At 35.8% G+C, this 27,649-nt stretch overlaps 2 protein-coding genes across 6 annotated transcripts in view; one reads left to right on the top strand and one right to left on the bottom strand.

Annotated features, from left to right (window-relative positions):
- LOC148845964 (uncharacterized) overlaps positions 1-27,649 on the bottom strand; it is a 62,980-nt gene that overhangs the window by 414 nt on the left and 34,917 nt on the right. For 2 of the 5 annotated variants that reach the window (XM_088955050.1, XM_088955049.1), the window contains 3 exons: positions 17,612-17,694; positions 3,142-3,216; positions 250-311 (listed from right to left, as the gene is read on the bottom strand). In XM_088955050.1, coding sequence (XP_088811176.1) covers positions 250-311; positions 3,142-3,216; positions 17,612-17,694 — 220 coding nt within the window. The remainder of the gene's footprint in view (positions 1-249; positions 312-3,141; positions 3,217-17,611; positions 17,695-27,649) is intronic. The other 3 variants (XM_088955052.1, XM_088955051.1, XM_088955053.1) reach the window with 2 other exon arrangements.
- LOC148845965 (uncharacterized) lies at positions 291-27,649 on the top strand. The gene is made up of 4 exons (XM_088955054.1): positions 291-477; positions 26,706-26,804; positions 27,341-27,521; positions 27,600-27,649. Exons 1-4 carry the CDS (start codon positions 298-300, stop codon positions 27,626-27,628), a joined length of 489 nt encoding a protein of 162 aa, XP_088811180.1. The 5' UTR covers positions 291-297; the 3' UTR covers positions 27,629-27,649.

The following is a 27,649-nucleotide window of genomic DNA, read 5'->3' as shown; positions in this document are numbered from 1 at the left end:
ACGTGCAAGTATTAGCACGTATGGTACAGAAGAGTAATGTTAAGCAATAGAAGTCTGTATTTGTGTCATTTGAATTTTGAATCTGGGACCCACAACTGTCAGTACACTGGACCCCACATACAGTTCCATATATGTGGTCTGAGATGGGTTTTTAAAGAATACAGGGAAAAAGAATGTTTGCAGAATTCCTCAGAAGAATTTAGCAAAGGTACAAGACCAAGGATGTCAGCAACTGAATTTGCTACTTACTCATTCAAGATGGTTAGGATATTATCTCGAGCTTGGCAGAAGAGATTGATGTTCTCCTGTAACTGCAATGAGGAGAGAAAAAATGAAGATATCAGTTCAGTTCTGTTCTGCTCTCTGACCAGAGCAAGGACACTCCCATCTTTCAACGGAGCAACTTTAACATGGACTGCATCAAGATCATATATCAATACAAAAGACCTCAGGATAAATCTTTCTTTTTCACTTCAGGTAACATTGGTTGATTTTTTTTTCTCAATTACTGATTTAATGGGTACAAGGCTATTTATGCTTTCCTTTTCTTTCTCATTTTTTGATTGGAGAAATTTATAGGATATGATATCTCTTCCATATTTTTACCTTTATTAATAGAAAGTAATTTTGAATTCTTGATTGATTTTTTATGGTAAAAGAAAATTTTTATTGAAGAAAAAGAAAAAAACAGATTACAACTACTTAACAGATGCTAAGATAACCCCTCACAAACAAGCTAAATATGACCGTTCCTAATAAACTAAAAGCAAACTAAACAAGAATCCTTTCTTACAAGCATCAGACACCAACCCCCATTAACTCCTAATGATCAATTTCAATCCTCCCCATCAAAAGATTCTTCCTGCCCACCTTCCCTGTTCCATATTTTCCCCCTTCCCCTATTATAAGAAAAAAAATAGTGAAATAAACATATTTGCTTTTTTTTATTCTTTTTTTGGTTATTTCGCTAAGATTAAGAAAAGATACTTTGCTTTGGAAAAAGAATACTTACAGAATTAAGGAAACTTGAGAGAATAATGGGAAATAATGGAGAAAACTAAAAACAACACAAGCCTATGCCCGTATTTTTCCACTGGCAATTTCCAAGTGTGGCAATCCTTTTTTAAGTGCAACAAATTAGAAATGAATGGCAAAAACTAGAAGGAATAGAATCAGAAATGAGTTCATTTCGAAGGAAAGTCAACTGAAATGATTTGGTCATGTAAATTGACGACAAATGACTGTACCAGTGAGGAGAGAACCAGTGCAAGTAGAAAATCCAAAAAGAACAATAAGAAGACCAAAGTAAACATGGTTCTTGGTAGAGCACAATGGTTGGATAGGATTTATGTAGCCAGCCTCAAATAATTGGGAATAAGTCTGAGTTGAGTCTTTCCTTGGGCCCATATCTCATTCTGGAGTGAGGACTGGAACAAAAAATTAGTAATCCAAATGGGTCATGTATACATATACCCATCCTTGCCCAGAATCAGCAAGAATTTGAAGGGCCATAGCAGTTGACCAAACATGGCCCTATGGCTACCTTTTCTACCTCCCTTTGTCCTGATAAGATTATCTTCAACTATACTCCCATAATTTCAACATTAGACATGCATTGACTTCTCCTATCAACCTTTTCTTCAGACACAAGAAAATAACCATGAGGGTGGAGTAATTTTCCCTCAAAAAGATTCTCTATCTGGTATCTGGAGACATGCTGACCCTGCCACATTTTTATCTGCTATTTATAAGTTGTACATATAGTTCATATGTATTCCAACATTCCAAAATATGAAAATGTGTGCAAGATGTAGGTGTCTGCATGAAAGCACAGATATGATTTAAACTTGTTTTATGTGTGTGTGTGTGTGTGAGAGAGAGAGAGTAGGATGAGAACCACATAACAAGGATATTTTATTTTTTTAAATCTGGACATGACAAACACCATGTCACACCCATATCAAACACAATGGTAACTTGTATGTAGTAGTTGATTTATAAGTATCTCTTGTTTTATGCATATATTAATCACAAATTCAAATTATGGTAATTATCATATTGTAGGCATATTCTTATCAAATTTCATTTCAACTAAAACATGCTAGATAAATTTCTTATGATGCATGAGGTATGGGTCATGTCTTCTTGATAAAATCATTTTTCATTTCAAAACTTCCATGACAGATATGTTGCACTTATTGTTAGGGTAGGGGCATGCCAAATTCTGAACAATTAGCATTTTCCTCAATGGAAACAGCTAGATCTTATTTGACACCTTGAATCGGTAATCCATAACAAGGGAGAGATTGAGGAGGATATCGCCCATGGAACTAGAGCAGGATGGGCAAAATGGAGGAATGCATCTGGACTTTCATGTGGTTGGCAAATACCACTTAGGCCCTGTTCATTTTTACTTACCTAGGTAAGTACGTTTACCTGGGCAAGTGTTTCCCAAGTAAAACTTGCCCAAGTGAGGTTCCATCATTCTTGTGCAATACAACTTACCCAGGTAAAGAGAGAGACAGGAGGGAGAGAGCGTTATCAGCACATGGGTAAGTTGTTTACCTACTTGCAGGAGGGAATAGTTACCCATGTAACTGGTACTCTCTAGTATCTTCGGATACCATTGGACCCAATATAGTGGCAAATGAACGTGGGGGTTGTCGTCAATTTACCAATTTACCAACTTACCCCCTGCTAAATACTGGAAAACGATCGGAGCCTTCGATTAAAAGGAAAGTTGTATAAAACAGTTGTAAGGCGAGCTATGTTGTAATGTTGTATGAAGTACAGAATTGAGCAGTCAAGAAACATGTCCAAATATGCATGTGGCAGAAATGCATATGCTGAGATGGATGAGTGGAAAAACCAGATAAGGTAGGATCAGAAATGAAAGCATTCAAAAGAAATATAAATAGCTCCAATAGATGATAAAATGAGAGGAAGTAGGAGGGATAGGAGTAAACCATCAACAGCATTCATAAGAAGAAGTGATCTGTAGTAAATTAAATGAACTAGGAGGGATAGGGGTAAACCATTAAGGACATGGACCAAAACAGTAAGAAATTATTTAAGCCCCCATAATTTAACAATATGGCATTAAACAGAACGGAATGGAGAAAGAGGATTCATGTAACCAACCACATATACATGGGATGAGGCTTGGATGATGATGATTGATGATGATAATCCTTGATGGCCACCAAGCATCTGAACCTATTTGCCCAACTAATTATTAGGTTTTCATGACCACAAGAAAAATGTGAAACTAAGTCAAGAGTCAGTCAAATAAATTGGATGGCTAGGATCACCTACCTGATATAACAGGTTCACTTAGATAAAATGCTCAATTAATTGGATTTCCTCATGTTTTATACATTATGGTACTCTGGTTGAACTATTTATCCATGATATAACTTTTAACAATTTTCATATTTCATTAATCAAATATTTTCATTGTTATCATTTTTGTTTTGAACAATGTTAATATCCAGGCCTGTTGAAAATCTCCAGGCAGTTGCTCTTTTATTATCATTTTTTACATTTTTGCATTTTGCTTTTGGCCAATGACAGTATACAATTTCAAATCCAACTACTTGAACACCAACACAACTAATTCCCAATTATCCATTGTGCCCATATTGTAACATCGTACAGTTTAAAATAAATTTTCGGAACAAGGAAATTATAAAAGGATACAATACTGGAATCCAAATTATAGGAGCAAAATGATAACTATACAAAAATCCTATTCCATTTTACAGGTTGCTTAACTTGATTGATAAAAAGGAAAATTGATGAATAGAAAACAGTAGAAATTGTGTTGAAGTGAAGAGGAAAAGAGAGAAATCAGAGAAGAAAGAATAGAGAAGCAGTAAAAAGTTCTATCTGCTGCCCCTTCACATCTATTCATCTTAAGTATAATGTGATATCCAATTATATTTATACCCCTGCCCGCTCAATACTCAATAAATAAATAAATAAAACAGGTAATAAACAAACAGCAATAGAAGTAATTAGCAACTATAATGGAAGTAAATATACAGCTATAAAATATAAAACCAATCCCTCAACAGTCTCCCTCGAGTTGGGAATATATATTGGTCATTCCCAACTTATTTAAGTCATTTTTCAGATTGTTTTTTTTTTGTTTTTGATATGCAGATATGCTCTGAAGGGATATACACAATGGGAGTAGCTCATCCCCCAACCCAGGTGTAGGTAGGATTCGATCCCAAGTCTCCACTACGACCAACAGGAGACATTACCAACCCACTGGTGGGCACCTTACACATCATTTTTCAGATTGTTTCTAACATTTCCTTTAGAAAATATCTGCCAGCTGCATGCAAGATGTAACATATGACAAATAAGTTTCACCTAAAGCCACCCTTTCTCTAGTGAAGTGCTGATCAACCTCAATATGCTTAGTCATATCATGCTGAAGACTATGAGCTATATTAATCTCAGCTTGATTATCACAATATAACATTAAGGCTTGTTCCACCTAAATCCCTGGCTCCCCAAGCAAAGATCTGATCCATAACAACTCCAACACCCTATGAGCCATAGAACAGTACTAGAACAAGCAAACACCAACTACTTACTACTCTTCCAAAAGACTAGATTACCACCAACAAGAGTACAAAATGTATATGTAGAGTGCCTATCATCCAATGAACCTGCCCAATTTATATCTATAAAAGCTTCTACTCTCATGTGACATAATTAGCGAACAACAGAGCCCTACCTTGTTGCTTCTTGAGATAAGCAAGAATCCTGTCTGAGAACTCTTTGACACATGCATGCATTGGCTCACAACTAGGGGTGGCCACGAGCCGAGCCTTTCACGAGCTATTCTAGCTCGGCTCATGAAAAGCTCGGCTTGGCTCGGTTTAAACCAAGCTTCAAGCCAAATTCGAGCATGATAATATAAGCTTGTTTGCTAATCGAGTCGAGCTCAAGCCAAGTGAAGCTCGACTTGTAAGGCTCGTGAGCCTAGTATTAAATAAATAATTTTTATTATATACATACATACATACATATATATAATAATATTTTTTTTTATGTATAATAGTAAATAATTTTTATAATTCTTATTTTCTTGTATGTAAAATAAAAAAAATTATAATTATTTTGTATATATAATATTAAATCCCTTTTCTAATTCTTAATCTTTTGTTTGAAAAATAAAAAATAATAATTTTATACATATAATTTTTATTTTTCAAAAAAAATTGGCTTATAGTCGAGCTTCAGCTGAGCCAAGCTCGAACTTTCGAGCTATGAACCGAGCCGAGCTTGAGCTCAAGTCTTTAGCTCAAATCGAGCTCGAGCCTGATACTATTCCTGCGAGCCAAGCACAAATAGCCAAGTATTTGGCTTCGCTCGACTCAAATCCACCCCTACTCACAACACTTGCTGCATATGAAATATCAAGCCTGGTCATGCACAGGTAGAGAAATCAACCCACAAGTCTCTAACAGCTCACAATAATGTTGTCATTTTGCATTTTTTGTAGGGCCCAATTATAAGTCTTAACTTGGCTAGATATAGTTTGTTTATGTTTAAAATTTCAGAGTCATTGCATAAGTAGTATTAGAGTTTTTGAGTCTTCTTCGAATTGAAATAGGATATGACAAATTAGTTTGAGTCTAACGGTTTGACTCCTAGGATCATTATGAGTCTAACAATTTGACTCCTAGGATTATCATGAGTTTAGAGTCTATAAATATGTATGGACGTTCTAGGATTATTCAATTTATTGAGTTTTCTTCAACTCCTAGGATTATTATGCTAACTAGGTGTGCATGAGGCACATGAGGCATATGTCTCAAAGGTGCCAGTGCCCCTAGCATATGCCTCAAGGTGTTCTGGGGGTGCCTCACTTGGAGGCACACCTCCAAGCATACGCCTCCCACGCCTTTTAAACACTAGTTAGAATCAACCTTCTTGTGCCTTTGGTACACTTGTAAATACCCCTGATAACTTATAGTAGTAGAATTAGAATAAGAAGTAGAAGGAATCGTCGAGACATCAAAAACAGGACATGGCAAAGGAATATTAGTAGGAATAAGAGCCCTCTCCTCACCAAAACATTACCCTTGTGTAGTAGTAGGAAAAAATATGAAAACCAAGGCCATAGAAACAAATGGGATCAAAATAATAGTACCCCTTCTAATTTTATGCATACCAAAAAAAAATACATCTCCTAGTTTTAGGATAAAGCTTAGAATGATCAGGTCCAAGAGTATGAACAAAAACCTATGCACCCAAAAACTCTCAAAGGAAACGAAAGATCTCTCATTAGGATATAATATGTTCAAATGAGTTTTAAATCCCAAAATATAAGAGGGCATGTGATTAATCAAGACATAATAGTAGTAACGGTATCCTTATGCAGTAGGGCTCGAACAAACTATCACAAGAGAGAGAGAAAGAGAGAAAGGGTGGAGAAAGAGAAATGAGAGGGAAGCCCCAAGGAAACACTCTAGGGTTTGTAGGAATCACTCCATACAGCAAACTCGAAAGAGAATTCTAAAGACATCTTCATTCATTCATTGGCTTCAAAAGGAAGAGAACACATCTATTTATAGAGTGACTTGTGCGGCCGGAATACTGTTCACCATAATTACAAGAACGCCACTCCTTGTCTTGGGCATCAAGAAACACAATAACTTTCTATCTACTAATGCAAAGATATTGAAAATTGAAAGACGAGACCTTCTAAACTAGAGGAACAAGATGTTATATCCCAAACCCACATAGGACTAGTTAAAATGACGAAAATATCCATACTATCCAAATATACAAAAAGACAGAAAATTTCAAAAAGTTCCAAATTTGATTCTTTAGCTCTTGCATTATTCTCCCCTGGTTCAAAAAAAAAACTCGTCCTCAGGTTTTGAAGAACTTGAGGATGAAAAGTTGATGTACCTCAATGACAAAAGGAGTAGTAATTCCCATAGCTACTTCAACACACTTGGACTGCAGAGTAGATGTCACACACAGCTATAAATGGATCTTGAAACCGATGTATGCCTAAATACTGCCTTCCATAACCATCATTGTTAAATCACCAATAACATTAGCTTCTTGAACACTTACATCATCCATCAGCTTATCTTGTGGTGAATCTTCCCCTTGCTTATCACTATGAACTTTCACATCCAAAATCTCAACTGCAACTTTTCCTTCAACCTTTAGTAGAGAAATCTCCATCTCCATGGCTTCAGCTACCCTTGGTTCTTCAGCAAGCTCTTTAACTTCTGCCACCATTGATGTCGGTGGAACTTTTACTATGCCAGCTTGTAATTCTTGCATTGGTTCCAATTGAACTTGTAAGGCAAAGTCATGACTTCCTTGCTAACATCTATTACAACCACCACATTTGCATCTTGCACCTGATTTCTCCAACCTGCTCCACTTCTATCTCTTCTTGATCATTAATTGAACTTGTAAGGCAAAGTCATGACTTCCTTGCTAACATCTATTACAACCACCACATTTGCATCTTGCACCTGATTTCTCCAACCTGCTCCACTTCTATCTCTTCTTGATCATTAACCCCAAGCTGACCATGGGTGTTGGAGGTTTCTTCTTCAACGATTCCAACCTTTTCTTGGCCTGCACCCTTTGAATCTTCAATGTTTACAACTTCTATAGGTTGAAATTCTTCATTCACAACTTCAGCTCTAGGATGGGCATCAACATGCAAGAAATCAGCTTCTTTATCTTCAACTTTGTATTTTCTTCTCATTGGCTTCAAATTCTTTGTTATAACCACCTCCTTCTCCATCTCAAGAGCCAATTCAAAGGCATGGTCTAAGTCATATATTTGAATTGTAGACAATTCATTCTTGATTACATTCCTTAGTCCATTCATGAAACAAACTAATTTGTGGCTTTGACTTTCTATAGTGTCACATCTAATAGATAATTCATCAAAACTATGTATATATTGAACTATAGATAGCATATCTTGCTTGAGATTAGTCAACTCCACATATAGATCATCATGGAAGTATTGTGGAATATACTTTTGTTGCAAACACCTCTTCATCTCTGCCCATGTGGTTAGGATATTCACCTCTATTTTATAGTCATTGTTCAAGAGTTCTCCACCATACTTTAGCATTAACCGCAAGCTTCATGCGTAAAAATCTAAACCTTTGTTTTTCAGACATATCATGACAATCGAAATATTCTTCTAGTTTAGCAATCCAATCAAAAAATGCTTGATGGTCTTCGTCTGCCTTGAAATTAGGCACTTCCCTTTCTCTTCTAACGTTCTTGAAAACCTTACTCCTATAGCTGACATTAGTAGATCTATTTTTTTCCATCAAAATCTCAAGTAAATCAACCATAAACCCTTCATATGGTTCAAAAACCCTTTCATCATCGATTCTAGACCCATGAGATTGTTTAAATGATACCCTAGGCCTATAGAATCGGTCTCTTTGTGAAAACATGGTGACTAACCATTAGCTCTGATACCAAAAGTGATGCAGTAGGGTTGGAACAAACTATCGCAAGACAGAGAGAGAGAGAGAGAGAGAGAGAGAGAGAGAGGAGAAAGGGTGGAGAAAGAGAAAAGAGAGGGAATTCCAAAGGAATCACTCCAAGGGTCCTAGAATCACCCCAATTTGCACAATATCAAACAAAGAAGTACTTGGTAAAAAAGAAGTTTGCATGCCATTAAATGGCCATTATAATCCAAACCAAACACCTCAGCAAACCCATTTAACTTGGGAAATAAAATATGCAGTGAAGAAAAAGAAAAATGACCCAATTAATTATGCCAAAGCATAATTTAACTCAATGACTTTGACCCACTACTACTGTTCACCTCACGACTACTCAATGAATAGAAACAGCAGAAATTTAGAGTGAAGTGAAAAGAGGGGAAGAAAAAAATCAGAGAAGAAAGAATGGGAAGCAGAAAAAAATTCTGGTTGCCACCCCTTCATATCTATTTCTATTAAGCATAATGTGGTATACACTGACCATTATACCCCTGGCTGCCCAATACTCAAAAAGAATTAAAACACAACAGTACCAAAACAGCAATAAATGTAATCAACAACTATAGTGGTAACAAATAAAGTAGAAAACATAAAATCAATCTCTCAACAGTGGCGAATAGTATTGTTAACTGTGATGCAGCTTAAGTTTAGGGTGGTGGTGTGAGTATTCGTGGGGTTTTGGATAATGGATGGGACATTGGTGTATCGGCTAGAGCAACAAGAAGGCCATTCACACTATTCTTCCACTATTCTTTCCTCTTGTAAGGAATGATCCTTGTTTGAGCAATAATATTACATTCTAGGAACATGTTTGGCTGGGGCCTTCTCCTCTCAAAGACTAGTTTCAATCTTTGTTTGCACTGTCTTATAAGAATGATCCCACTGGAAAGGCATGAAGAAATGTGCAGCCAGTTGCCAAGTTTTTCAACAACAGTATATAGCTCAGAAGCCTGCAAGCCTCTTACAACCCTTACAAATACCTGAGCTAGTTTGGGAAGAAGTAGCCATGGACTTCATCATGGGCTTGCCTCCTTCAGCCAGGAAGTCAGTAATCATAGTTGTCATTGACCATCTCAGCAAGTATGGTCATATTTTGGCCCTGCACCACCCTAGACTGTGGTCCAAGTTATTTAGAGTATTTGTCAGGGATGCCATGAAGTTACATGGTATCATGTACCCCTAAGGCCATAGTCTCAGACCAAGACCCTCTCTTCATGAATAACTCCTGGAAAGAATACTTCAAGCTCCAAGGTACCCATCTCAAGTATTCTACCAGCTACCGTCTTCAATCCAATGGCCAAACTAAGGTGGATAATTGCTGCCTTGAGACATACCTCAAATGCTTCACCAATTGTTGACCCAAGCAATGGCTAAGTGGTTACGCTGTGGTACAACTCCTTTGAAGTTGTAGATGGTCAAGCCTCCCCCCCCCCTGGCCATATTACCTTATGAGAAAGGGTCCACCTCTGTGGAGTCAATAGACGAGTTACCCACTACAAGGGACCAGGTGCTTCATGAATTGAAAGCCAATTTACTTCAGGCCCAACAGCAAATGAAGGCCTATTACCAAACCATGGTAGCCCACAACCATTGGCCTATCAACTTCAAGGTGCTTGAGAAAATTGACTCTTTAGCCTACCAACATGAGTTACCCATCTGACTTTCCACATCTCACTTCTCAAGAAACATATCATTGACAAGATCATGTTCCATCTCACATTACCTGAGTGAATTCACAGAAGAAGTCAGATCCTTGCAGAACCCAAACCTATATATCTTAGGCAAGTGAAGCAAGAACAAACAAAAACTGAGGCATTGGTTCTATTTTCTAACTTACCAAATGAAGATGCAACCTGGGAGGATTATTACAAGCTTCAACAAGAGTATCCCCACATCAACCTTGAGGACAAGGTTTTCCTAAGGGGAGAGGAATTGTTAGGAACCAGAACCAGCCCAACCCAGCTACTAGAGCACAAACAGGCCCAACTAGGAGCTTGCAGCCCATCCAGCAAGTTTATATCAAGGGTCCACATCAGATTATTAGTTACAACTAATTGTAGACTCTTGTAACAGTTGAATCTCATATAACTATATAAGGAAATAATAAGAAGGCAAGGAGTGAGAAATTTCCCTTAAAATACATTTTCCCTCTCTTTTTCTTCTTAGGAGGTTCAGCTCCCTCAAAGCAGCTGCTCTATTGGACCGAATCTAATAGATTTGGTATCACTTACTAATCTCCTGTCCTTTGGTTGCATACATTTGAGATTGGTTCTCCCTGTTTGAGTGCAAGTGGAATCTTCTGATTGATATGTTAAGTTTGTTTACCTCAACAACTTTGGTGTGGCCAAAGAAAAGAGGAAGCATCATGTAGATATGTACAAAATCTGCACTAATTTGGACAATATGGGAAGAAAGGAAAGGAATTCAAGAATATTCTTGGAAAAGAAAAGGAGTAAAGAAGCCATAATTGAATGTATCACTTCAAGGGTAGCCATTGGTTGAAAACTTGAAATCTATGAGAAGTTTCCTTCCTTTTAAATGGAAGATATGTTAAGAAATTGGACAAAAGTACTTTTACCTACAAAAAAAATTGGACAAAAGCAGTGGAAATTTTCTTGGAAAAGAAAAGGAGTAAAGAAGCCATAATTGAATGTATCACTTCAAGGGTAGCCATTGGTTGAAAACCTGAAATCTATGAGAAGTTTCCTTCCTTTTAAATGGAAGATATGTTAAGAAATTGGACAAAAGTACCTTTACCTATAAAAAAAAAAAATTGGACAAAAGCAGTGGGAACTTCCATAAATAAGAATGTCACCACCGGAAGGCTTCATCAAGTTGAACTTTGATGGAGAGATGTACAATCCAGGCTTGTCAGGAGTAGGAGGATTTAGAGATGGAGAAGGTCATATAATTGCTTTATACTCAGTCCTTTCAATGAGTTAAAAGAACTGTTAACAATATGGATGATACATTAACTAAACAAGGGGTGTGGAGACCATTTTATTTGGGCACTGTTTGTCCTGTAGCTACGGTAGTTCGAACCAGGAGAAGAGCAGAAGAAGAAGAAGAAGAGAATAGTCGAACATGATAGCCTAAACCCTATCAGTCGACCCTAATATGGATTAGCCTCTAATTAGTAGTACAAAGACTAAGCTGCCCCCACTTAAGTATGGGACAGGAAGTCTATTAAAACTGCCACATAAGCACATAACTTAACAGAAATAAAATGACTAATCTACCCTTATTCGGCTAGCTCTAACACTCCCCCTCAAGCTAGAGAATATATGTCATATAATCCCAGCTTGTTACATATATAGTTCACTCTCCCTGAGCTTAAGCCTTTTGTAAACAAATCTGCCCATTGATCACCTGAGCCCACATGTTCTGTGCTCATCTCTCCAGTAAGGACCTTCTCCCTCACAAAGTGGCAATCAATCTCTATGTGCTTTGTTCACTCATGAAAAACAGGGTTAGATGAGATGTGGAGTGCAGTTTGATTGTTACAATACAATTTCATAGGTCTATCCATGGAGAACCTGATTTCTTGTAGAAGATTCTTCAACCATACTAATTCATATGTAGTGTGTGCCATGGCTATGTATTCGACTTCAGCACTGCTCCTTGCCACAACCGTCTACTTCTTACTCTTCCATGTCACAAGATTTCCTTCAAGAAATGTGCGGTAACCTGTATTAGATCTTCTATCAGACACAGAGCCTACCCAACCTGCATTTGTATACCCAATTACTTCAAGTCTTCCTCCTGGTTTATACAATAACCCACGGCCTGGAGCTCCCTTCAGGTAACTTACAATTCAAAGAACTACATCCTAGTGAGGTATCTAAGGGTTCTACATAAATTGGTTCACCAAACTAACTACAAAGGAGATGTTTGGTCTCTGTCTATACCTTCCAGGATCATCAAATATTTCCCCTGTATCACTGCTCAACTTAGCATTTGGCTCCATGGGAGTTTCAGCCGGTTTTGCACCTAACAGTCCTGTTTCATCCAACAGATCAAGAACAAATTTTCTTTGGCACAGGTTTACACCTTGTCTTGATCTAGCAACTTCTATACCCAAAAAATACTTCAATGTCCCAAGGTCTTTTGTTTGAAAATGATTTTGCATAAAGACCTTTAGTTTATCAATCCCCAATTTGTCACTACCAGTTATGACAATATCATCCACATAGACCACTAATAAAATCTTTCCGGCTTCTGAATCATAGCCGAACACCGAGTGGTCAACTTGGCATTGTTTTATTCCAAAATTCTTCACCACTTCACTAAACTTCCCAAACCAAGCACGAGGTGATTGTTTCAACCCATTAATTGCCTTTTTCAATCTGCACATCTTACCATCCTCCCCCTGAGCAATAAACCCAGGTGGTTGCTCCATATATACCTCCTCCATAAGGTCACCATGAAGGAAGGCATTTTTAATGTCAAGTTGAAACAATGGCCAATCATACATAACTGCCAGGGAAATTAAGACACGGACAGAGCCAATCTTAGCCACTGGAGAAAAGGTCTCCATATAGTCCACCCCATACAACTGCGAATAACCTTTAGCAACAAGTTTGGCCTTCAGACGCTCCACACTACCATCTAGTAAGTATTTAACAGTATACACCCATTTACAACCCACAACATGCTTACCAGGAGGAAGAGTAGTGAGCTCCCACGTATGAGTATGCTAAAGGGCGGAGAGTTCCTCCTCCATTGCCTGCCGCCACCCAGGTGAGCTAAGAGCCTCCTGGATATTCTTAGGCATAGAAATAGATGACAACAGTGAAACAAACTCGCGATGTGAAGCGGAAAGGAAAGAGACCGAAACAAAATTGGAAATGGGATGGAGGGTACAACTATGTTTACCTTTCCGTAAAGCAATGGGAAGATCAAGTCTTAAAGGTTCTGGGACAGAAGCAACAACAGGATCCGCAGACAAGGTAGAAGCTGGAGGAGGAGCCGGTGTCTGTCGATGAGTATACACGTGCCGGATTGGTGGTCGTTCAGTAGGGATCTGCACTGGAGGAGGTGAAGGGTCAACCCCAACTGGAACACCCGGAACGAGATCACTGACTAGAAGAGAAAGAGGAAGCAAAGGTGGAGACACCAATGCTTCAGGTTCCGAGAAGAAGGGGACAGACTCAAAAAAAGTGACATCAGGACAGACATAGCACTTCCGAGTAATGGGGTTGTAACACTTGTACCCTTTTTGAGTTCGAGAGTAGCCAAGAAAGACACTTAATAGAGCATGCATCCAGCTTGTCTATCCCAGGACTCAGATTGTGAACAAAGCATACACAGCCAAAGATGCAAGGTGTTAATGGAAAGGGAGACAAGGTGGGGAACAAAATAGAGAAGGGAGACCGACCATGAAGAATGAAGGAGGGCATCCGATTAATAAGGAAACACGCAATAAGTACAACATCACTCCAAAATCGTTTAGGAACACTCATATGATGAAGAATAGACCGAGCAGTTTCAAGGAGATGACGGTTCTTTCATTCAACCACCCCATTTTGTTGAGGAGTGGATGCACATGAAGTTTGATAAATGATGCTATGCTGTTTTAAATACTGTTGAAAGGAAGTAAGAAAGTATTCACAATTGTTATTTGAACGAAGAAACTTGATTGGAACACCAAATTGTATACGTATTTCAGCATGGAATTTTTGAAAAATGGAAAATAATTCACTCATTTCTTTCATTAAATAAATCAATGTCATCATTGAACAATCATCAATAAAAGTGACAAAATACTTGTAACCATTATAAGGCTCTATTTTAATCGAACCCCAAACATCTGAATGAACCAAAGCAAAAGGACTCAACATACGACTATCAACTCTAGGACTGAAGGGAACCCGGCGATGTTTCCCATACTGGACACAACTCACACTGTAAAAACAACAAATGACTCAAAGACGGAACTAGTATCTTGAGTGCCTTGAGAGATGGATGTCCCAGTCGACAATTCCACTGTAGAGGAGTGAGTGAAGTCTGAAGTGTAACTAACGATCCACCACCGTCAAGGTAATAGAATCCACCAACCTCATGCCCCCCACCAATCTTCTTCCACATCTTGAGATCCTGAAAAACACAAAAGGAAGGGAAAAATGTAATAGAGAAATTAAGAGTCTTGGTTAATTAACTAGCAGACATAAGATTGAATGGAAACTTAGGGACATAAATAACAGATGATAAAGAAAGAGAAGTCGTGTCAACATTATCAACACCACAAATGGGAGAAGAGGAACCATTGGCAAGGGTAACAGTTTGAGATGTGGAAGTTTCAGAGAGGGAAGAGAACACACCTAGAGTCCCGGTCATGTGATCAGAGGCTCTAGAGTCAATAATCCAGGGAGAGGGTTTGGATGCCAGACAAGCTATACCTGAGTGGGCAAGGGTGGTTGTAGTATGCTGTGAAGTAGCCTGGAGGAACCTCTCATAATCATCACGCGGTACACTCACCATTTCCTTCCTGGAAACAGATGTAGATGTGGAAGGTGTTAGATCTGCCTATTGGTTCTCACTGACATCAACCCCACCAGCTACTACATGATTGGCCCATGTAGGAGGGCCATGGAAATCATAACAGAAATTCACCGAATGTCCGTCCCTGCCACAATGGATACACTTCCTTGTAGAGTTACTTTTTCCTTTACCACGGCCTCCCCCTGAGTCACGACCACCACCACGGCCAAATACGGAACCACCACGACCTCCTCGGGAGGCATGTCCTCCCCCTCTAGTACCACGTCCACCTCCTCTGGCTATCACAAATGCTGATCTATCAGACTGTGTGGGATTCTCTGTAGGTCCCAAAGAAATCCTACAAAGCCGTGCAAAAACTTCCTCAAGTGTAGGAAGAGTAGAGCCTCCCAATGTTTGGGCCCTAACTGGTTCATATTCTGATTTCAACCCCACTAAGAACCTAATGACATCTAGTTGTTCCCTCCATTGTTGCTGAACCTTAACATCTGGAGTGAGGGGATGATAGACATTGAGTTCATTTATGAGGTTCTTTATACTAGCATGGTACTCTTCTAGGGTTTTATTCCCTTGCTGCAGATCGAAATACTCCTGATAGAGTTGATATACCCTTGTAGTATTATCTTGCCCAGAATAAAGCTTCTTGGCATGTTCTCATATGTCCTTAATTGTATCTAAGAACATAAAGTTGGCACTTATTTTGGGCTCCATACTATTCCATAACCATGTCATGATTTGGACATCTTCCTGTTCCCAGTCATCAAACCCTGAAGAGTCAGCTAGTGGTTTATCTTCCTTTACATGCTTCACTTTCCTCTTTGCCTTGAGAAAAACTTCCACTGACATGGCCCATGGTACATAGTTTTCACCATTAAGTTTAATTGAAGTCATCTACACATCCAAATAGTTAGAGGGAATCACCACACTAGGTTTCTGATCATTACAACCATCTCCAATTGCTGCCATGATGCTCTTCCAATGCTACCTCTAATCTGAATTCCCAGTCGCCAACTAAGTACTGCTGTCAGGAGTTTGATGTTCCAGACACTACAGCAATCCCCAAACAAAGATGATAGGCTCACAACCAGTCACAATCAATCACCACTGTTCACAACCAGTCACAATCAATCAGTCCCAAACACACAGATGTCCCAGACACTACAGCCGTCCCCAAACACAGTTGATAGGTACACAAACTTTTGTTCTTGTTCACACCACTACTGGTTTCACAAAACCATGAATCACACTGACATTAATTCAGCAACTCACTGACCACATACAAGCCCTCTTGAAGCTGCTCAATAGAGATTGAGCATCACAAACACCACCACACAACCATAGCTGTCACACATGGTACAGATCTGTCTGACCTTTTCAAAGGACACTACAAGTCCAAAAAAAACATCAACTACTGCCACTGCAGTAACCTGTCATTCAATTCAGGTCACTTGTGACCAACAAAGGCTTCAAAACAACTATAGACCCACATAAAAGGGTCAAACATACCCTTACACCATTCGGCCACTGTAAACACAGCCTGTTCTTGGACCTTTTTCTAAGAACCAAGGCTACAAACAACCTAGTTCTCTAGGTTCTGATCAGTCCAAGCAGATTTTGAAGGCTTTCAACCCAGAAATACCAAAAGCACAAAAAAAAGGTAACCAACCTCCGATGGAGAGCTTCAGTCGACCATCCACTTCTGAAGTTGTTTTTTCTCTTGAAAAACAGTCAAGTTCTGCGCAGAGGAAGAAGGACTGAAGTGTTCTCAGGCCTAGGTTGAATCTGTGTTCTCCATTTTCAGCCCAGAAAGAAGAAAGAAAAAAATGAGGTCACAAACAGAGAGGAGCAGGGGAGGGGATTTAGAGAGCAACGTCCTGCTCTGATACCATGTTTGTCCTATAGCTACAGTAGTTCGAACCAGGAGAAGAGCAGAAGAAGAAGAAGAGAGCAGTCGAACATGGTAGCCTAAACCCTATCAGTCGACCCTAGTATGGATTAGCCTCCAATTAGTAGTACAAAGACTAAACTGCCCCCACTTAAGTATGGGACAGGAAGTCTCTATTAAAACTGCCACATAAGCACATAACTTAACAGAAATAAAATGACTAATCTACCTTATTCGGCTAGCTCTAACAGGCACAATTGTAAGAAATTAGAGGAGAGATAAGAGGTCTTATCTCTCCCCATGTCTTGTATATCTTTTTATCGTTAATAAAGTTCATTGTTATTTGATAACAAAAAAAGTTCAGTTAGCCAATCAGGGACACTTAATGCCAAAATTCCACTACAAAAAAGAAAAGAGACACTAAGGTTTAACAAATAGTTGTCCGCACATTAATAAAATCCATGGTTATTTGATAAAAAAGTTCAATAAGCCAATCAAGGGCACTTCATGCCAAAATTCCACTACAAAAAGAAAAGAGATGCTAAGGTTTGACAGATAGTTGCCCACATGTGTATTGACCATATTAAAACAACAATTCATTGCAAAAATTAGGTTGTTAAATTGAAAAAAAAAATGTGTAGAATAGAGCAACATTCCTTCATTCATTAAAGGAAATAAATTTGATTGTAATACCGGAACTGACCTGATAATTAGCTAGATTTGCTGAAATTTGATTGAAAAACTGTGCATTTTGCTCAAGGAGCTGCCCTGTTGTGCCACCAATATCTGCAAACAACAAATATAATCTATCAATAAAATTGCAACTCTAATGATGGCATATGGTTCTAGTATTATAGACTTAAGTCAATCCATGCACATCATTGTCATGCATAAGGCATGCCTTTCATGTCCCCAAAGCCAAGAATTGACCTTTATTATCCATTCAATACTTTTACTCAAGATACTTTCTATACTCAAAAACATACCAAACAATATAATACAATCGGTGGCTACATTTAAGAACTCATATACTAGAGTGTCATGTGAATCTTGTCTAAAGCTGACATCAACAGATTGTAGCATGTCCTATCTGTATTCATATAGAATTCAAACATCCAACGAGTTAAACACTTGATATGGATGTTAAAATATGTTTCAACCCAATCAAGTTAGACAGTTCTACCTTTATTTTTTGTGATCATCCAAATCTTCAAGAGAAGAAAGAATTGAAAGCTTAAAATCTGCAAGTTTCTGAATTTTTCTATGCTATAAAATTGGAATCAAATAGCCACATATGGAAGTTTGTGGGTTTTTAAACTTACGTGTTTTTGTGTTTTTAGAAAGTTGGGATACTTTGGCCATTCTACAGGTTTCATGGAGTCCAATGGTTTGATTTGTATATCCATAGTTTGTGTTAAAATTGCTAGTCATTCATTAAGAATTATTGATTTTTTTTAATCAAGTAAGACAATGACATTATTATTAAATATGTTTTTCTTGGTTCTAGTAAGAGCAACTGTGTCATGGTGAAAGATACTGGAGTGAATTTTTCTGCACATTCTGCTTATGGTGAGTGGTTCCAATAAATTCAGTAATTCTAGGTTCCCACCGAGTGATTCCAGAAATTTTCTCTCCACTTTCTCTCTTCTCTCCAATCTAAAAGTAGCTATTACAACCATTAACAGCCCAAGAATTTTTCATCAAAGGAGTCAACATCAATAAAGGAATAAAAGCCCACTTTCCTTTTTTTATATCAAAAAACAAAATTTTCTTATTTCAACCATTTGTCCTTTTGCGCCAAGCCATCTCTGATTTCTTTCAACTTATCACTTAAAGGCATACCATATTTCATCCCAAAACTCTATTTAAAATCCTATTTTCCAGAATTCTGATAGCTTCTCTCACAAAGGGAATTTTTCACCATTTTATGAAAAAAAAAAAGCTACTTAGAAAGCCTTCATATTAAATCACTCCATCATTAAAACATATTTACAAAGTCTGATTAAAAAATCCCATCTCTATAATTGGTTTTCAAATTTTCTATATTTTCACTGTCCCATTAAGAGCCTGCCCAATTTATGGTTGCCCTCCTAGACTCAATCTTGGGTCATACTCGTTATACACCAATTGGTATCAAAGAAGTTGGTTCTACATCAGTTGGCATCAGAGAGCAATCAGCAGGAGCGATCAGATGATCATTCATACATACATACATATTATATAACACAAATAATATATTGTATATAATATTTTATATTTAATAAATTCTAACAAATATTTTATACATATCATATATGATATAAAAATATTATAAATATTAAATATAATGTATTTAATATCATAGGCCCAAAGCTCAGCCCATGATCACCTATAAGCAGGTTATAGTCCCCTCAACAAATTGCAGTTCTGCCCAATACAAATGAATCATTAGCTTTTGCATTATTAGTAATAATCTAGTTGTCTCAACTTCTCAAGGAGGAAGAAGGGCTGGAGTTTAATAGGTGTTCAATGGAGAGCCCAGGTCTATTGAGGACGCATGGTGTATTTTGAAATGTGATCAAAGCTTCTTTGCATTCTTTTCCTGGTCCAATCTTGCAATTCAATCAGAACAGGGATCATAGGCTGTTCTATGCTGGGGAATATGATTGTTTAACACCTTAATTTTAATCCAAGCACAAGAAATAATAGAGAAGCTCATAGTGTTCGAATCTATTGATATCAAACTGCCATGTACAAATTGACCTAAGGCTTAGACAAGGAAATGATCTATGGTCTCCAATCGTCACATTTCCATTGAGTAGTGAAAGGGACCTACCTTCAATCTAATGTAATGTATTGTCAATTGAAACTCCAAAGCATGGAGTGAATACCAAGACCAAGCTTGATAGAATAATAGATAAGTCAAGCTCAGCTTTAAAAATCAAAGGAAGCAAAAAAGAAAGAACAAAGCAAAGAACTAGTCAAGTTAGGAACAAAATCCAATTGTCAAAAAAAAAAAAAACAGTTGGCAACAAAATTTTTCATATTCACTTACAAAGGCCAACAGAGAAAGCCACTATGGTAATAGCATATTCACTTTCAAAGGTCACTTTTTTTGCATAGGCATCAGATTCCTTTTCCCTCTTTATTTGGGTAAGCAAGATAATACATAGGGGTGTTCATTGTTTGGTTCAAACCGCAAAACCTAACTGAACCAAACCAAACTTGCAGTTTGGTTCAATCTGCACCTGAAAAAGGGTTTGGTTCGGTTTCATATTTTGCAAAATTGCAGTTTGTGGTTTTGGTTTGGTTACTTGGACTTTATAAACCGAACCAAATAGTAAACCATAAACCAAAATTATATATATAGTTATATACAATATAATTATATAAATAAATGATGTACGAATATTATATATATAATATAATATAGTATATTTAAACCAATTTTATATAATTATAAATATATAATAAACTCTTATTTTATAATAAAATACAAGTTTTAATTTTTAGGGGTGCTATTTGGGCTTTCTAATTGATTCAAGTGCAATAGAATCGATCAATCGAAGAATGGCCCAAAGTTTCCCAAACCATATTAGAAACCACACCAAACCGTAATAAAGCGGTTTGGTTTGATTTGGTTTCCATGCCAAAACAGTTTGGTTTGGTTTAGGAATTTCTCAAACCGTAATTTATTGGTTTGGTCTGACACCCCTAATAGTACATTAAAACAAAGTGTTGAGCATGGTTTCATATGTTGCCAAATGTCGCTAATGTCGCCCAACATATGTCGATGTCGAGGCTCACCGACATGAAAATGGATGGTAATATAAAAATTACATTATGCCGGTCGACATTTCCTATATTTTGTAAATGTCAACCAAATCGGTCAAATAACCAAAAAAAAATACAGTTTTTCCTATTATGTCGACAGGATGTCGACTAATGTACATTAAAAATATAATATATTAGTATATTATATTAATATAATACAGTATATTAATATAGATTATTCCATTAATAATTTCTATTTAATATTTCAAAAAAATTATAAAAAGAATTAACAAAATATAAAAAGAAAAGAATAAATTAATTACTCTATAATATAAAACATAAAATATTTGTCAAGTAATAAAATATTAACTAGTTAGTCTTTTTTAAAATATTTATTAAAATCAGAAAATGTTTACTAAATTTTATAATAAACCATATTCTACATTTAATATAAAAAATTAGAATAAATTTAATAAATTTTATACTAAATCATAATTTATTATAAATTTAGTATTAAAAATCATAATAAATTCACTAAGTTTTATAAGAAATCAGAATTTATCATAATCTTAATACTACAAAAAGGAGAATCAGTTTATTAAATTTATAATAAAACATAATGCATTATAACTTTAATATTTAAAAAATCAGAATAAATGTATTTCTATTTACTAGTGCGAAATAAATATATTAGAATTTATAATAAATCAAAATTAAAAATAAGAAAAGAAAATATCAGATAACCTTGTAAAAACATCAAAATGCATAATAAATCAGTAAATCGTCATTTACTAATTTGTTATTGATCTTAGTTTCTTAGCTTTATATAATGGTTGGGAATAAGATAATAGTCTATAAATATGTATTAATGCTTCTTTTATCATTTTACAAAATATCTTTGCATATTTCCACATACTTCATAATATTTCCACAATGTCTATTTTTTACATTATTTCCCCTCGACATTTCCAACATTTCCGACATATGTCCTATATTTTGGTAAGTGGCATTTCCAACGACATCGACATTTTAAACCTTGGTGTTTAGATATTGGATCGAACATCTCCCTAGCTGTCCCGTTCTTTATTTCTTTACTTTTATTATTGTGGGCTTAGTTATCATGAGCCTCAGGCCCCTTTTGTTATGTTTTATTCTTCTGCTTCTCTCATTGTTATTTACAGCCACCCACTAGGGGCATCTGTGTAATTTTCTTTTAATTATGATAGATCAAATAAAAAAAAAGAGAAAGCAGCTGGGAAAAAGTCACAAACTCTTCTTCTAAAGGCCTTCCTCCTTTCTTCTTCTCTCTTCTCTCTTCTTTCTTCTTCTTCTACCTTATTGTTTCAGATCTGTTTTCTATTTTTCTTGATTAGTTGGTATCAGAGCCAGGTTACCTCTTTTTCTTTTCTTTGATCCCATACACAGTGTGTATGGAGAACTAAGTTGGAGATTTTGAGATCAGTTTCAATCAGTTTCTGATGCCCAAGAATTGTCTTGGAGAGCTGGCCCAAAAACCTAGCCAACTAGAGAAGAGTTGCAGTTTAGGGTCAAGAGGATCTTTCCAGAGTGGAGCTCAAGGTGTGAACAACTTCTTGGAGACCCTTATTGAGATCAATCCACGTTGGAGAATTTTTAGCCATCACTGGTAAGAGTGGCTCAATTTTTTCAGTTTCTCTCAGGTTGTCAGGTACTGTGAAATTCTACTTCTCTTGTTTTTTCCCTTCCTGTGTGTTGGGAATTGAAGAAAGGGAACTTAGAAAACAGGAATAGAGAACAAAGGGGACTAGAAAACAAAAGTTGAAGTGGGGCCTTGAATTGAAGAATACGTGGGCATATTGTTGATAAGAATACGTGTGGGCATCTTGTTGGAACATGCATATGCAACATAAAACCATGAGCCACTTCAAGGAGAAGTCAGTTCTTCCTCTCAGCAATACCATTCTATTGAGGAGTTCTTGGGCATGTACTTTGATAAATGGTACCATGCTGAGAAAAAAACTAATTAAAATACTCAGGAGCATTGTTTGAGTGAAATATTTGTACTTATAATGAAATTGAGTAAACAACATTCTTTGGAAATCCTGTATTACTTCAGGAACTTCATCCTGTGAGTGAAGCAAATAAATCAAGTAAATCCATGTATATCATGAGAAATCATCAATGAAACTAATAAAATATCTATAACCTCCTTTTGCAATAACAATAGTAGGACCCCACACATCTAAGTGAACAATTTGAAAAGGAAATTCAGCAATTTGTTCTACAATGCTTACTCAAAGGACAAATTGCATACTGAAATGAAGACTCAAACACTGACTTAAATAATTTTGGGAACAAGAGTCTCAAAGACTGAAAAGACAAATGGCCCAAACAATAGTGCTAAAGCAAGATCTAGGCTTTATTACAAGGACTCTCAAACTAACCCACAAAACATGTTGTATTACTTGACTCGAAAGCAGTAACATCATCCAGTACATAGAGACCATCAACCACACATCCCTTACCAATCATTCTCCCAAAAGTCAAATCCTAGAGAACACATGAATCAAAAAAAAACAAAAAAAAAAAAAAAAAGTTACACTACAATTCAGTGACTTGGTAATACAACTAATAGATAAATGTTTAGTTGGAATTTTGGGAGCATGGTGAACTAAATGTAAGTGAACACCATTTTCTAAGGATACAAGTACCCTGGCCAACAATGGTAGTGTAAGAACCATCAGCTAGCCTAACTTGTCCTACCATAAAGTAAACAATATGCTGAAACTAAACTTAGCTTACCAATCATGTGTTTGGTTGCCCCATAATCAATGATCCAAGGGTTGGAAGATGAAATAGACACATGGAGTTCAGAAGCCCGGTTACCTGAAGTGGACATGTGAGGTAGGAGTGATAGAAGACTCTTCAAGATGTCAAAGAGTCCTACCATACTCTTCCAACTGATCACATTCGGTATACAGCATCTCCTCCTTGGAGATAGAGCCTGTTGAGATACTCTCCTGAGACAAGTCACCAGAAACTAGATTGGCTGAATTAGATTTCTTCCCATACTATTGTGGTTGCTTCTTCTAGACGGACTGAAAGTTCTTTGGCTTGCCCACAAGGTCCCAACATGTTTCTCTGGTATGTTCTACCACAACGAGAGCATCTCAACTTATCTTTACCAACAGCTTCAGCCCTCTTCATTAGCATCACTTACCTTCCTACTTCCACCACTCCCTTTGGCCAAGAAAGCAATCTGCTGCTCCCCATCAAGAGAATACATGGCTATCCTCCCACTCTCCTCAGATTGAACTAGGGAATACACTTCTTAAATTGATGGGAGCTCCTTACTCCCCAATATATGAACACGAATAGGCTCATAACTGGAATTAAGACCAACAAAAGAAAACAAACACCTGCTGCTGATTTACAAGTCTCTTATACTCCTTTGCAACTGATTCATTTTTCCAATCAATAGTCAGATAATAATCAAGTTCTTTTCGCATGAAATTGAGAGTGGAATAATATGATGATAGGCTCTCTGCCCCTATTTACAAGTGGATGACTCTACTTGAAGTTGATATATACAAGCATAGTGCCTTTGCTCAGAAAAAAATAACCTTAGCTTGGTCCCAAATCTCCTTTGCCATAACAGCCCACATAAAGTTCCTCCTCATACTTGAGTGAATAGAGGTCACCAGCCAAGACATGATCAAGTTGTCTTGGTCTCACTGATCACAAGCCAAACCAGCCCCCTATGGTTGAGGAACATCACTAGACAAATACCCAAGCTTACCAAGCCCACATATAATTCACACTTTTTGCCCACTCCATATAATTTAGTCCATCAATAACAGTGATAGCAACAGGTAGGGCTGTTCACAAACATCACCAAACAGACCAAACCGACCAACCCAGCCCGGCCCAACCCGAGTTGGCTGGTTTTTTCTTCAGCACCGGTCGGTTTCGGGTTGTAAAGATGGGTAAACCAATAATTAGGTTCGGTTTTGGTTTTCATGTAACCGAGTTATTTAACCAAGTTATCTCTATCCTACTTCTTTCTAGTCACTTACTAACTTAGTTACTTATTTTTAGCATTAATTGTTTAGTTATTTCTTTCTAGTTACTTACTAACTTAGTTATCTATTCTTTCTACTCTAGTCTTTAGGATTGGAATTAATGGAAAGCATTGCAAGGCAAGCAAAATCCCTAGTCCCTACACCTTTAGAAAGATTGGCTTCTAAAAGAGAGGTTCCCTACTCTCTAAGGACCTTTACACCAAATAGGCAAATAGGAGTCCTTTCTTTCCTAGACTAGAGGTTCTCTACTCTCTAAGCATTGCAAGTCCTAGTCTTCTTCCAAATTCATTCTCCTTTGACTCTTTCTTTCCTGGTCCGCCTCCTCAAGGCTCTCATTCACTTGGCTCTCCCATCTTCTCAAATCTCAACTCTCAAGTTTCAACTTCTCAAGACTCAACCATCACATTCACAGGTTACTATTTATTTATTTAATATTTTTAAAATTTAATGCATGTTAAAAGTTGATATATTTTATTTGTGTTTTGTTTAAGCTTTGAAAAAAACCCAATTATTTATGATATAGTTGCGCAAAAAAACTTCAATTTTGTATGAAAAACCTAATCTATTTAAATATATATTTCGGTTTTAACTTAAATATATATATATATATATTTTAAAACTGTTAAATATAGATATTTTGGTTTTGCATAAAAACCAAAATATCTGAAAAAATATCTGTTAAATATAGATATTTCAGTTTTAAATAATAAATATATATCTGAAAAAATATATATTCTGAAATATATCAGATATATATTTCCGAAATATATATTTCCAGAAAATATATATCCCGATATATTTTTGTTCTAAATATATATTTCAGTTTTAAATATATATTTCTGAAATGTATATTTCAGTTTTAAATATATTTCCAGAAAATATATTCTGAAATATTATATATAATATGTATATTTTTCGGAAATGCATATATTTTCTGGAAATATATATTTCAAGAAATATATATCTGATAATATCAGAATATATATATAGTAGTAGATATTTATATTAATTTCATATGCACAAAACTATATATTTTTATATATTTCAGTTTTAAGTATATTTCCAAAATACATATTCTGAATTTCAGGATCTGAAATATATCAGATATATATATTCTGAAACATATTTTTATATATTTCAGTTTTAAATATATTCTGAAATATTATATATAATATATATATTTCAGTTTTAAATATATTCTGAAATACTATATATAATATATATAATTCTGAAATATATCAGAAGTATATATTATATATATTTAAAGCTGAATATATTATTTCGGAAATATATATATTTAAAACCAAAATATATATACAAATATATCGGTATATATATTTCCAGAAATATATATCTGATAATATCAGAATATATATAGTAGTAGATATTTATAATAATTTCATAATTTGCACAAAAACTATATATTTCAGTTTGTGTGTGTGTGTGTGTATATATATATATATATATATATATATATATATATATATATATTAATATTATATTCTGAAACATACTTTTATATATTTCAGTTTTAAATATATTCTGAAATTTTATATATAATATGTATATTTCTGAAATATATATTTCAGTTTTAAATGTATTTCCAAAAATATATATTTTCACTGAAATATATCAGAAGTATATATTATATATATTTAAGGTTGAAATATGTATTTCAGAAATCGGGAAATGTATATATTTAAAACCAAAATATATATACAAATATATCAGAATATTATATATATATATATATATATATATCAGTTTTAAATATATTTTTGAAATATAGTAATTTCATAATTTGCACAAAAACTATATATTTTTATATATTTCAGTTTTAGTGATGTTAGATAAAAAAATAACATATATAGTTTTTTTGACTAAAACCAATTAGTTGCTTTTTTCTTAACTTGTTTTATTAGGGATGTTCATCTTGAGAAACTCAATAATCATTATAAATTTATGATGGTATTTTATTTTCAGATGGATCCTAAAAGAAGTGAAAATGTGCATGGAGTTGAAGAAGTTGAAGATCCAATAGCAATGGGCTCAAAGCAACAAGATTCTGAGACTGCAAATCCGGTAAAAAATCCCCCTGCTCCTTGTAAAATTACTAGGACACAGCCCACTAAGCAAAACAAAAGGCAATGTTCTAGATTAAAATCAGAAATTTGGGATCATTTCACTAAAATGGAGGATATGGATGAACCTAGGGCTGCATGTAACTATTATGGCAAAGACTACGCATGTGATACAAAAAATCATGGCACTAGTAACAGGTGGAGTCATTTGCAGCAACAATGCACTAAATATGCCAATAGGGTTGATAAAAGGCAAAAGATATTGTCTTTATGTCACATCGAATGCATTTTTTCATGAACTTGTGGCATTGCAAACTAGGTTGGTTCGTTTGTCTAGAAGTGGAGACAGTCTCTTGAGTTCTATGCAGAGCGCATGAAACAAAAGTTTGATAAATATTGGGAGAACCTTGAAAATCTGAATTTCTTGTTATATGTTGCCATTGTTTTGGATTTTTATTACAAATTAAAATATGTGAAGTTTTGTTATGGTCAAATATATGATAGCAAGGGATGTCTTGGCCATGCCAATTTCTACAGTTGCTTCTGAATCGGCATTCAACACAAGTGGGTGTTTACATGATCCATTTGGAAGTTCACTATCTCCAAAAATGGTGGAGGCTCTTATATGTGGCCAAGATTGGTTACAGGTCTAAACCAATCCCAATTGATGTTCGAGAAGCTATGGATGAAGTGGAAAAATATGAAGAAATCGCATTAGGTAATATTTGTGATCTTGTGAATAAAGAACTTATATAATTTTTTGGGTTACATACTAATATTTGTTTCTTTGCTTTAGAATTCTCAGGAACAATGGAACAAGTGTAATTAAGTGATGATTGATGTTTC

This window comes from Nelumbo lutea, chromosome 7 (assembly GCF_056320005.1).
Source record: "Nelumbo lutea isolate HS-2025 chromosome 7, American lotus-T2T, whole genome shotgun sequence".
NCBI classification, from domain to species: domain Eukaryota; kingdom Viridiplantae; phylum Streptophyta; class Magnoliopsida; order Proteales; family Nelumbonaceae; genus Nelumbo; species Nelumbo lutea.
The sequence above is the reverse complement of the archived record's forward strand: the minus strand, read 5'-3'. Positions and strand labels throughout refer to the sequence as shown.

Excerpts from the sequence above, each read along its gene's own strand:
- LOC148845965 (XM_088955054.1), top strand. The coding sequence starts at position 298 with ATGTTCTCCTGTAACTGCAATGAGGAGAGAAAAAATGAAGATATCAGT. Across the intron at positions 478-26,705 it reads ATCTTTCTTTTTCACTTCAG|ATGGATCCTAAAAGAAGTGA; the intron begins GTAACATTGGTT and ends TTTTATTTTCAG. Across the intron at positions 27,522-27,599 it reads ATATGAAGAAATCGCATTAG|AATTCTCAGGAACAATGGAA; the intron begins GTAATATTTGTG and ends TCTTTGCTTTAG.